General features: G+C 40.0%; 1 protein-coding gene across 1 annotated transcript in view; it reads left to right on the top strand.

The window, feature by feature from the left end:
• Wdr37 (WD repeat domain 37) overlaps positions 1 to 13,023 on the top strand; it is a 61,754-nt gene extending 48,731 nt beyond the window's left edge. Inside the window, 3 exon segments of the mRNA XM_038334246.1 lie at positions 7,304 to 7,441; positions 7,877 to 7,991; positions 11,970 to 13,023. Of these exon segments, the coding sequence (XP_038190174.1) occupies positions 7,304 to 7,441; positions 7,877 to 7,991; positions 11,970 to 12,101 (385 nt within the window). The 3' untranslated portion in view covers positions 12,102 to 13,023.
• Positions 13,024 to 13,279: the final 256 nt, after the last annotated feature.

The following is a 13,279-nucleotide window of genomic DNA, read 5'->3' as shown; positions in this document are numbered from 1 at the left end:
CAGTCACTGGTCATTAAACTTCCTCCATGGGTGGCAATGACTGGTTTATATACCCACTGACAGTATTTGTTTACAAGTGTGAATAAACTTTGGCATTGGAAACAGTCGGAAATTAGCTCAGCATGGATGAATATTTGAGAATGGAAGGTTTTATTTCTTTTTGGTTTTCTTTGTACACAGTTGTAGCTTTATTCTCAATGTAAGATTTGGTAACTTTTTCTAAGAAAACTGAAATGCATCTAACAAAACAAAAATGTCTCTTAAAATTGTAATGATTATTTTGAAGTTGTGACTATGGTGTCTCTTCACAGCAGTGGAACAGTGACTGAGACAGTTTAATCTTTCAGTCCTCATTTCCTCCATTTATTGCTCCATATATATATATGTCAGGACCCATAAATATATGTGAGTGTATGTATAGGTATATCTACTAGGTGATGGTATTGAATACCAGACCCTGGCCCTCATATGGTAGGCAAGCATTCTACCACCGAGCTGTGTTCCTAACTGCTCCTAAAGTGGGCATATCAACATATGTCAACTCTGAGTAGTAGCTTAAGACACATTCCACTATAAAGCAACAACTTGATTGTATGGGTTAGGAATTTCCTTCTGTATTCTGAAGGACTGTATTATAAAACAAGACAGGAGCATACATTTTTAAATTATGTGTATTTAGGCTTGTGCACATGCAGGTAGTTGTGAGGAAAGCTTATTCTCATCTCAGCCTTTGTCTTCTGGGAAGAGAGGACTAGTACACCAAATAGGTAAATCGGGAGCTTAGCTGAGTGCTGTTGCTTAATCTAGAGAGCACAGAGGTGAGTACTGTTGCTTAGTCTATTGAGCACCAAGTGAGTACTGTCTTTAGTCTGGCGCTATGGTTTGGCATTTCTACAGTGATAATGCTTTCCTCTGTAAAATAACGAAGATGATAGCTTTTCTTCTGCTTAACTAATAACTCCAAAGGACTGCCATTGTGTCTGCAGTGTTGAGGCTCTAAGGTAGAGCTTCATTTGGAGCCATTCGGAGTAAAAAGTAGAAACAGTTTCAAAAAAGTAGCTTACTTTGGTAAATGCTAAAAGTGACATTTACCTAACTTTAAAAGGAAGCTGCTATGTCTTGTAGGCATTGCTCAGTATTGTAGCTTTTCAAGTAGCATTTGCTGTGGAGAAGGGTTTTAAAAAGTGAGGTACTGTATTTGTCTCAGGATGCATCTTTTCCAAGAAGGAGCTGATTTGAAACATGTCACGTTACACAACTTGTAAATTGAAATTTCACAAGGAAAACTATCTATTGCATTGATGAATATTGTAGGTATGAATTTCCATTTTAAAAGAACGAGACAAAGTTAATTTCTTCAGAAGTGTGAAATGGACAATGACTAGCAGTGAGGTGCAAAACGAACAGGCCAGCTGCCACCATGGCTGTCGGGCTAGCATAGCAGTAGGGCTGCATCCTTGTGGTCTCACTCTGCGTATCTGCTGGCAGTCCTTCTGCCTGTTCTTTTTTGGGGGGCAGACACAGGTTCCTGTATAGGGGTGGTGTAGAGGGTATGGAGAGGAATCTGAAGGTTTGTTTTCAGATGGAGAAGAAAGAGAGGATGCTGTAGAGCTGAGGACTAGGTGGGAAAGCATCATCATGACCATGTTTTCTGAGGCAGAGGCAGACAATATTTCAGATTCTGGTGGATGAATGGTCTCTTTGATTTTTGGTATTTCTTGGAAACTGGGTGTGGAAGTCTCTTCAGGTAAAAGGTGAAAGGAAGAAGTAGGCCCCTGAGGCTGGGTAGTATGGTCCATCTGCAGGTATAGGCCTGCATTGGTCTAAGGCCATGAGGCCCATTGCATGATGCAAGTGTGCAGTATACAGAGTTGCTGGACTAGGTTGTGGGTTCCTAGGTGAACTTTGAATGAAGTCAAACAGGCTAGAGGGTATTGAGGAATTTTGTAAGGTGTAATTATGAAGATTATAGATCCATAGCTGATTTTGACTCTTCCAGAATGTAGGCTAGACTCTGGAACTTTTTAGGAAGAAACCAGTGGTACCGTGACTGTCGTTCTCTACAAATCAGTGCTGATGGGACCCTTGCAGGCTTGTGTTATACAGAGGATGGCAGAGGACAGACAGGCTTTCCATCTTTAAGAAGTCATTTGGCTTCTATGTGTCAGTCAGTGATGTCTGAGCCTTAGCTTAAAAAGAATATATCTTAGCCCCAGCATGATGAATGTAAGTAGGGGTGGTGGAAGTTTCTGCCTGATGTATGGTGGCTCCGTTCTCAAGTTGGAAATCATTTTTGGTCAGCTTCCTTGTTTTGGGAATGAAGACCTTTGTCAGGCCCTAGGACAGTCATTGCTGACCCAGGACTGGGCGGGCACAAGGACCCAACTGGCACACTCAGCTCTGTGTGGTGCCACTTAGTTTTGGTTTAGCAGGAATAATTTTCTGACAACTTGAAAGTTTTGCTAATCTGTTAGTGTTTAAGAGTAAAGAAACCTTATAGTACATTGTAGTGGCTTTACTTTCTTTAATCATTGTAATGAATAAATCTTATCTACGTTATATTAAGATAGTTATTACATCTTGTATGTATTGTGTACATACATGTATATGTATGGTGTGTGTGTGTGTGCACTTTAACATGCGTCTGGAGGTCAATTTTTTGAGAGTTAGTTCTCTCCCCTCACCATATGGGCTTGGGGAATCAAATTCAGGCTGTCAGTCTTGGTGGCAAGCACCTTTACACACTGAGCCATCTTATCAGCCCAAGTATTATAGTAAAAGTTGTTGTAAAATGTAATTTATAATGTTTCAGAAACAGAACCTTCAAAATTCTTATTCTTCTAGAATGAATGCATAATGTCTGTTATTGAAATATTGGCCACTACTAATTATTGACAGAGTCTTGGGTCAAGAAAAGAAATAGAAAGTTAAATAATCAAAACCTGAGGGAGGTCACTTCTCACCAAGTTTAAACAATACATTTGTTGCCAATTTCTTTAAAATTATTATATTTAATTAAAATATTCTAAAATTACAATGTTTTTAAGCCAGAAAGACCAGATTTCAAGAAAGCAAATGAGCCTTGACTCTTGATATTGCAAGAATGACATTATTGCATGATATCTATCTATCTATCTATCTATCTATCTATCTATCTATCTATCTATCTATCTATCTATCATCTATCTATTTTCTGTGTTGCCCTGGCTGTCCTGGAACTCACTATATAGACCAGGCTGGCCTCACCTGCCTCTGCACCCCAAGTACTGGGATTAAAGGCATGCACCACCACCACCACCCAGTTTATTGTATGAATCTTATTATTTTAACTTTTTTAGTAATTTTAAATAAATTTGTATTTTAAACTGATTTTTAATCTTTGAATTTGAAAAGGGTTCTTGCTAATATATTTAAACAGTCTTAAGAATTTAGTCCCATTGGGTGTGGTGATACACGCCTATAATCCTAGCAGAGGCAGGTGGATCCTTTTGAGTTCCAAGTCGGCTAAGGCTGCAATGAGGTCTTTAGTCCTGTCCTAAACACCCTGCTCTAAGTGCTTAGAAATTCCTGCAGGTCAGTGGACCAGTCATCGCCGTGACTGTCTCAGTTGTGTTGGGTGCAGCTTCACATTGGCGGCTGGCAGTGCAGGTTTAGCTCTCAGTTATATCCTGCATCTCAGACTTTCATTAAAAGTGGACAAACATCACTGGCTTCTTAGAATGGAGGTCTCACAGGCATTGGTTTCCTCCTCTTCTCTGGTCCCTGTTTCCTTATACAGAGTGAGACCTGACCCACAGAAGGTGCTTAGTAAGTACTTTGTAGATGAGCAGGTCTTTAGTAATCTAGATTGCAGAATTCTGTTATCCTGAGGAGGGAAGGTTACAAAGTCACGACTAAACAAGAGTATTAAGGTAGTGTTAGATGCTAGCAGAAGTAATTTTGTTCCCCAGGGGACAGTTGAATTCACTGAAAAAGAATAGTACAAATTCAGCTTCTTCTTTGTTTTTATTTTATTTTCTAAATTTGGGAAATTGGCCATCAAGAAATACTCAGAAATGCTTCCTTTTTCCTGTTGGTTAATTTGGCATCTGATCTCTTTGAACACAGGTTGTGTAAGTCCTGAAAAACATTGATAATAGAAAAAGCAAAAAAGTATTACTTCTGAAGATGCTGACATGTCTACATGATTAGACTGCTAGGGTGTGGGCTGATGTTACCTGTTAGGAGTTTAGTCTGTACAGATAGTTTGGAAAGCAGTCGTCAAGAAAGAAACTGCAGGTACAGACTTTGGGTACAGGACATGCAATTAACCCACTTACGCTCCCCCTCCCCCCCATAACCCCTCCCCATCCCCTTTCTGTAGCATCGTGCAGTGTTCTAGGTACCTGCTTGGCTGGTTGGGATATAGTTTGGTTGCCAATTCCAAACTGGTTTGTGCGGAAGTTGGATCTGTTCAATCTAGGTGGAGTGTATGCACTTGTATATTAATACTGGAATACACACGAACAGTTGACGGGTCAGAGCAACAAAATCCCAATGATACCTTCATCTATATTCTTGAAAAGAATTTTCTTAATAACATGTTTTTAATGCTTATGAGTATTTTTGCCTACATGTGTATATGTGCACCATAGGCATGCCTTATGCCCTCTAAGGTCAGAGGAGGGTGTAGGATCCCCTGGAACTGTAGTACAGATGGTTGTGAGCTACCATGTGACCTCTGGGAAGCAAATCTGGGTCCTTTGCAACAGTAAGAAGTTCTCTTAACTGCTGAGCCATCTCTACAGCTCCACATACATTTAAAAAAAACCCCAAAACTTCTTGTTTCTTGAGATTAATATAATTATATCATTTCCTTTTCTCTTTCCTCCCTCCAGACCCTCCCATGTACCCTTTCTTGTTTTCTTATAAATTCATGGCCTCTTTTTAAAAAATTGTTGTTATATGTATATATGTTAATCCACAAAACAACTCCCGAGAGATTTTTAAAAGCCAGAGAGAGAGTCAGGGAGTTTCCTATGAGATTGTGTCTCCTAGTATATTAGAAGCTATACCATAAGTTGCACCAAAATGACTGTCTAAACATGAGCTGAACAAGGACGGCAACAATCGGCATCCTAACGTTGACCAGTGGAAAGACCGCATTCTTTTGAAAGATGGATTATGTATGTTCTGTACACTTAAGTTTCTACTCAGGGAATGCTTACTCTGTAAACTTCAGATCTATTGCCCTACATATATAAAATTGTTCTTTTGTAGGAACTTATATTTTAAAAATAAGGAAAGGCAACTCAGTAAGTAGTCAGTTTTTGACACGATGCCAGAAGAGCACACTGCAGTAGCATTTCATGCTCCAGCATTTTCTACATCATACATTTTTTTCTTAGCTGTGAAGTTTCGGCAGATTGTTATGCAAAACAGTTTTGTGTCTCTGTGTGACTGAGAAGACAGCTGTTAGTCCTAATGAGGAGTGCTAGCATTACAGTATTTCCGTTGATTGAGACCCACGGAGGGAGCAGAATATTCCAGATCAGGCAGTGGTGTGTGGTGAGAAGGTACCATACTGTCAGCTGGAAGTACATGCTCGGCTGCTCTGCACGACAAGATAAATGAGTTTGCTGGAGTTTGGCAGAGTCTGAAGCTTTTCCAGTGAGTGGTTGTAGCTCACTAGCCTCCCTGTGGGACCCACAGTCCAAGGGTGCCTTTAAGACTACTGCATCTTTGCCATGCTTGTCTCTTGATGTCCTACGATACCCGTCAGCATCGTGATTTATTAAGAACCTCATGTCTTCTAGCATTTCATTAGCATAAGGTCGGATAATCTTTTGTTGAGGCTTTTTTCTCTACATTAATTGAGGGAGGTACTAGCTGAAATTTAACCTGGCCAAAACCTCCTGGAGCACACTGCAAACAGAAGTCAGTGGGTGTCTTTACCTCATGCTTCTCAATCTCGACATTCCTGTAACCTTTTCTACATCCCATTTATAGTCAGGCTGTGTGCTGTTATTTTTTTAAATAAAGAATACGTGGGGCTAGAGAGATGTCTTAGCTGTTAACAGCTCTGTCTGCCTTTCCAGAGGACCTGGGTTTAACTCCCAGCACCCACATTGCGGCTCACAACTATCTGTAACTCCAGTTCCCAGGATCCAACACCCTCACACAGACATACATTCAGGAAAAACACTCTACAAATGCATACAAAATAAAAATAATTATTAAAAAAGTACAGATAGGTCAGTCATGATTGTACAGTTTGTCCATATATCCGTTTCTCCCTGGTCATATATTGCTGTATGCTGTGTCTTTTATGCTGCATCCAGATATTGTACAGTAGTCTTCTGGAGATGCTGTTGATTGACACATATAGAGAGGAAGTACCCACTGGGATCAGATGAGCTAAGACAGGGAGGCTTCAAGTGCCATTTTCTCATTTCAGTCCCGTCTCCCAACAAGTGACTGATGACTTTGGTTTGAAAGAAAGAGTTGCATTACAAGTTAGCCTAATAGACCATGGTCACTTCTAACTGGGACAATTTTCCCAATGACTAGTGGTGTTGTGTGTGTGTACTTTGAAGCCATAGGTCACCATCTAGTGTTTTTCTTCACCTTAATTTTTGAGATCAGTTACCTTACTGAACCTGGAGTTCACAAATTTCAGAGGACTGGCTGACTAGCCACTTCCAGGGATCTGCCAAGCTCAACCCCTTCAACCCTAGAATTACAGGTGTCTGCTGCCATGCCTGTGGGTTTTTTTTAAAATAGGGGATCTGGGAATTGAGCATTGGACCTATAACTTATATGGCAAGTACTTTATTGACAGACCTATATCACAGGTTCAACTTACTTGGACAAAAATGTCAACTGAACTTCTTTGCCATTTTTTTTTTTTTACTAACTCCAGTGTTTTGATTGAATTGGAAGTTACAGTTGGAATGGCTTTTTTCTTAATTCATCCCACCAGACCTAAATATATAGAAATTTTGGTAGGCTGTGTAATCCATATTTTTCTAGTAACTTCTTTGCTGCACTGTCTGAGGATGATAGGACAGAGTAAACATAGACTGCATTTTCCTGCACAGCTGGGAAATAAAGCAAGGGCCCTTCCTTATGTAACATATGTACAAGGAGAGTTTGCGAACAGGCACAGGTTGCAGAGCAGAAGATGCTGTAAACGTGCACATCTCCCACATCCTTGCCCTCTGTTGCCTCTCTGGAAAAGCAAGACGTGTGTATGTGCACTGTGGGGGGATGGTTGGTACATCCTGCATTCTAACTGCTCATGCTGTCTGACCTTTACCTGTAGTACTGTGACCTCTGCTGTGTTCACTGTGGGAGACAACGTTGTTTAGGGGCAGCGATTGACCGCACAGTAAAAGTCTGGGGATTTAAAAAATATGAGATCTCCAATTGCGACAATTCGTACAGACTCTGCCATTAATAGGTAAGGAGTAATTGTAATTTATTACCTTGTTTAATGATACAGCCTTTGGGAAGGGAGTTCAGCCTACCGGGAAAATATATTTTATTGATCCTCTTATGTGAATTCATGTCTGTAAGTACTTAACCTTATGTAACACAATAAATATCACATTGATGTAGTAAGACTTAAGGACGTCAGAATGGACCTTTTGGTAGCCAGATGGCGTTGAGCTTTCTTTACTCCTGCGAGGCTCTGTCTGCTGTTAGTCTGTGTGTGGAGTCCACGTGTGATCTGGCAGTTAGGTGTATCTTAAGTTTCTTGTCCAGTGTTATAGGCAGACTACCCCTGTGATTTGCTAATTTAGTTTGCCTGCAAGTGAAAATGTGGCCTTTACTACTGCATGATACTAGAATGCCAATATTTTATATAAACTTGTTTTTATATCTTTTTTTGTAGAATCAACGTATGTGTTGGCCAAAAAATCATAGCCCTCCCCCATGACAACCGGCAGGTGCGATTGTTTGATATGTCGGGAGTGCGACTGGCGCGTCTTCCCCGGAGCAGCCGGCAGGTATGGGGATGTGCAGTTCCATGTTTTACGTCAGTGCTGCTTCAGGAAATACAACAGGCCACATTCAGAGACTTCCACATGTAGAAGAGAGAAAGATTAGCTTTAGCATGTATTTTATGAGATGATGAGCTAGTTATAGGTTGGTAGGAACTCCTGGAGATGGGATACCTTCCTGCACCTCCAGCCAGAAAAATATCTTCCTGTGGTTAGGTGTCACTGGAAAAAGAAGTTCTGTTTTTTTTTTTTTTTTTTTTTTTTTTGTAAATTACGGAATTGCTCCTTGCTACCATCAGATGTTTTAGTGGGTACTTCTGTGTGCTTTATTTAGATCACCCCAGAATGCCTGCATTCATGGCTTCAGCTCAGCTGAGCAGAATCAGAATGTGTTCAGGGAACAACTAGCACCATGTCTTTAAGCAAGCCCTTAGATGATTTTGATGCTCTGTGAAGTGGGGGCTGGGGTCTCAGCATGTATTGTTTAAGCTGATAAGAAGTGGAGGCAGAGGTCATGAGGAACATTCCTTTTCGGGTTGCGTGTTTAACTGAGATTCCAAAGCATAGCATCTTAGGTCACTATTGCTGTGATGAAACACGGTGGCCAAAGCAACTTGGGGAGGACAGGGTTTCTTTAGCTGATGCTTCCACATCACAGTTCATCATGGACAGGGACCTGGAGGCAGGAGCTGATACAGAGGCCATGGAGGAGGGGCTGCTTACTAACTTGTTCCTCATGACTTGCTCAGCCTGCTTTCTTATAGAGCCTAGGACCTCCTGCCCAGGGATGACACCACCCACAATGGGCTGGGCATCCCACAATCACTAATTAAGAAAATGCCCTACCACTGGATCTTATGGAGACATTTTTCTCAACCAAAATCTCCTCCTTTCAGATGACTTTAGCTTGTGTCAAGTTGACATAAAACTAATTCTGCTTTTTTCCCCTCTTTGGATCATCCCTGGATGTCACTAATGTCTGATGAGTCAGCTAAGACAGTCTGTTAATGGATCCATTCCCTGTTCCTTCCAGGTCACTTGCCTAACCTTTGAGCATTGCTTGGGCCTTTAAAAAATTCTCCTGTTGCTGTCTTCTGTCTGCTTTTTTTTTTTTGATTCCTTCTTGTTGCTGGGATTTTCACTTCATCATGAAATGCTTCAGAGTACAGTTTCCAAGCCACAAGCCAGCTTTGTATCAGTTGTGTACTGCAGACACTGAAGACTAAGGATGAGTTTGGGGATGTAGTATGAAGTAGGAATTAGCTATCAGTATGCACCCTTTTCTCTTTAAGTGGTGCACGGTTTCTCATGCATGGTAGTCCTTCCAGCAGTGGTGTTTCAGCCGTTTTTTGTTGCCACCCACAAAAGTGTGCTGCCCAGGATAATTACTATCTTTTTCTTTGAGTGTACATTGTAGGAAAATTTCCATAAGATCATTTCACAACCCTGCAAGGCCATGAGTTACCTGCCTACCAGAGTTTTAATCATGTCTTCAACAGGGTAGACTGCTTATGTGTGTCCTAAAATTGCTATTAACATATAAAGAAAGCATTTGTGAAGAGACTGATGACAGTGTATGCTGCTTTATTATTCTGAGGAGTTCTAAGTAGAACTTTGTGGTCGGAATTCCATGTGGAATTATTTGTAAGATATTCAACTTTGCTGGAATTGTAGAAATGTTGTGCCTGGGTTTATTTTTCATATAGTAGTATGTGAAATAGGTTTATTTTAAAGTTAATGAATAACATCTAACTTCATTTTAGACCTGTAATTCTTCTTCAAATAAATAAGTATAGTTTTAATATTATATCATTACAGCTAGCCATCACTCACTCACTGTTGTAGGTGCTTTCAGAGCACGTGAAGCTGGTTCTCAGCCTTCCTAATGCTGTGACCCTTTAATACAGTTCCTCATTGACCCCCAACCATAAAATTATTTTTGTTGCTACTTTATAACTGCAATTTTGCTATTGTTATTCTATTTATTTATTTATTTATTTATTATGTATACAATATTCTGTTTGTGTGTCTGCCTGCAGGCCAGAAGAGGGCACCAGACCCCATTACAGATGGTTGTGAGCCACCATGTGGTTGCTGGGAATTGAACTCAGGACCTTTGGAAGAGCAGGCAATGCTCTTAACCTCTGAGCCATCTCTCCAGCCCTGCTATTGTTATTTAGAGGGCCAGTTGGTCTACAAAGAGAGTTCCAGGACAGCCAGGGCTATACAGAGAAGCCCGTCCAAAAAACCAAAGGGGAAAAACTTAATCATAATATTAATATCCGTGTTTTCCAATGGTCTTTGGGGGTTGTGACCCAGAGCTTAAGAACTGCTAATGTATGGGAAGCTTGTTTTCTTCACTAATGGGTTTTGAACCCAGAGCGGCACTCCTGTTAGTAAGCATTTTATGACTGAGCTACACCCCCATTACTTTAAATTTTACTTTTAGAGAGTGTCTTACTAAGTTGCCCAGACTGGCCTCAACTTGGATCCTCCTGCCTGAGCCCCAGAAAGTAGCTAGTCTACTGGTGCATGTGCCACCATGCTCAGTGAAAAGAATAAGCGATTTTAGATTATTTTACTTTGGAGATAGTGTAAGTAGCGACCCCAGGTGTTTCAGGGAAGCATGTTATGGGGACTGTTAGGAAGAGCTGCAGAGTCAAAAGGCACTGAGGTCCAGTGACTTCTTATGTGTTCGTTTGTAGATAAATAAGTGGGATCCCGTATGACCAGAGCCCTAGAGCTTTTAATGAAAGAAGGCCTGTTGTGACTATCCACAGAAGTGTGGAATAGCCCTTCTTTATGTATGTTAGTGGTTGATCCCCTTTTCCAGGCGCTTGATCGTGATGTGAACACATCTCCAGTGACATTCACTTGTCAGACAGATGTGGCTTTCAGTGTTCTCCCTGGGTAGTCTTGGCCTAGATGGCCATTTTTTCTCACCGATTTGTCCAGTACCAGATTGCAGTATTATTCAAGAATACCCTGCAGTTATCTTTTAAGTAGTACCTGTCTAAAGGCATGGCTGTACTGCCAACTAATGGATGTAGATGTGTTTTCCTTAAAAACAAAACAAAAGAAAAACAAAACTCTTTTAACAAAGAATCAATGAAAGATTTGTTTTAATAGTTAAGACACCATAACTTGTCACACAGGTTTTTCTTTTATAGGTAGTTTTGCAACCTGGTTGAATCACCCATATGTATAAGCAGTATTTATATTGAAATTTTTACAGAAGAACATCTTGTCCGACTCTTGCCGAGTATTTCTTTTACTTGATAAATACCTGTCAGTTTACTCAATCCTTGTGCTTTATTGTATAACAATGACAACAGCGTATTAGAACTATTACACTAATTTATTGGTAGTTCCTGCTGTGTAGCGTGCAGACATTTTAAAGGTTGGGGTTTATCTTCTGTGCTCAAATATCTGTACATACACAGTATATAACATTACAAGTTTTGTAAACTATTTTGTAGTAATTTCCTCCAACATTTTGATACTTAATTTGAATTCCTGAGGATTCTAAAATTAGCTGAAGAGGCTATTCCATATTTATGTTTCATGTATATGTTTTATTTTATTATGCAAACTATTTATTTACTAAATAATATTTGAGATCTTTGAATTTGGTTTAATGTGTCTGAAAATACATCTTCTAGCTTCATTTGTTCATTTAAAAATATTGAAGTGAACATTTATTTTTTATGTGTGACTATAATCTTACATTTTCTTGAAGAAAGACTAATGGTGACATTTGGTACGAGCCCCTCATTCTCTGAGTGGTGCACATCTCGCCTTTGCTCTGCCAGCTTGCTACTGACATGTTCCCAGTGCGTAGTAGTTTTTGGCTCACTTGAGCTATTCCTGTGTTGAGTTTTCACTCTTACTTTATTCATCTGAGTACTGTAATTAGCATGGTGAAAGTGTTACATTTTGTTTCAGGAATAATGCATTAATCCTGTTTCATGTATTTGTTCCTAGGGTCACAGGCGAATGGTGTGCTGCTCAGCATGGAGTGAAGACCACCCCATGTGCAATCTGTTCACATGTGGCTTTGATAGGCAAGCTATTGGGTGGAACATCAATATTCCTGCATTGTTACAAGAAAAATAAGTCACTGGTGTTCCTTAGTTTGAAGTTTGCCATGGACCTTTGATTCATGCAGGCTCTTCTGCATATTGATCAGCCATTATAGTGAGAATTTGGCCCTGGGAAGGGTGCCTTGTATATGTTCTTTTTACATTGTGGCCAGCTTGCATGAAATCTACAGAGAGATGTGTGATTCTGTTTTTTGTTTTTGTCCTGTGTATATTGGCATCCTCTGGTCAGTAGAAGTGAAGCTCACCTCCCATGTAGCATACAAAATGCTCTGAGTTGTTGACGTTGACAGATGAGCAGTAGGGCATTACATTACATTAAATGAATTAAATGTGAACTGTGTACCTGTCATGAGGCACAAACAGTCTGTTACATTGTCTGGAGTAACTATCCATACCTACCGTGTCCTGGGAAGACTGCAGAGCTCATTTGCGTTGGCTGTCGAGAGGCAGGCTGATAAAGATTTCATGTTTGGTTTGTGTGAATTATAGCATGTGCTGTTGTGTAATTCATTTCAACTCTTAACTTCTGTTCCAGTTTTGTAAATGTAACCTGGATTTACAAACATTTGTGCAGAGTTTCTTTAAGAAAAAAACATTTCTGTTCTTTTATTATACAAAATGATTTCAGTCTCCCAAGGTCTCATACAAGCAAAATTTAAAATATGATTCTCATCACTGATTTTAGACATTAAAAAAATTCAAAGCACTTTAATTTATAGCTGTGGTTCTAAACAGGTTTTAGAAGTTTCAAATGACTTATCCATTGAATGTGACTTGACCTTTATACAAAGGCCTGCTACCTGAAGACAGAATCTTATTTATTTTCTACACCTTGAATTTGCATATTTCTAAATGAGTTAACTTCTTTGGTGGTATTTGAGAGCCAAGGATGCAAATAAATGAGCACTACCTCAAAATAAATATTGGGAAAACTTTGGAGTCTCACTGTTGTCTAGATAAGCGCTTGGATTTAAAGCTGGAATACTGGATTCAAGGTAGAAGGCAAGAAAGACAATCATACCAAACATGTCCTGAAGGTGAAAGGCTCTCTAGACAGGCTAGAGAAATGATGGCCATGGTGGGTAGTTCATAGGCAACAAAAAGCATTTGTCTAGAACAGCTTGGATACCTCTCAGTGCCAGTCCTACTACTGCACAAGTGAGCCTCTCCTTCTTGCCTTCTAGAAACCAC

This window comes from Arvicola amphibius, chromosome 6 (assembly GCF_903992535.2).
Source record: "Arvicola amphibius chromosome 6, mArvAmp1.2, whole genome shotgun sequence".
NCBI lineage: Eukaryota > Metazoa > Chordata > Mammalia > Rodentia > Cricetidae > Arvicola > Arvicola amphibius.
Note: the sequence above shows the minus strand (reverse complement) of the source record. Positions and strands in the feature narration are given on the sequence as shown.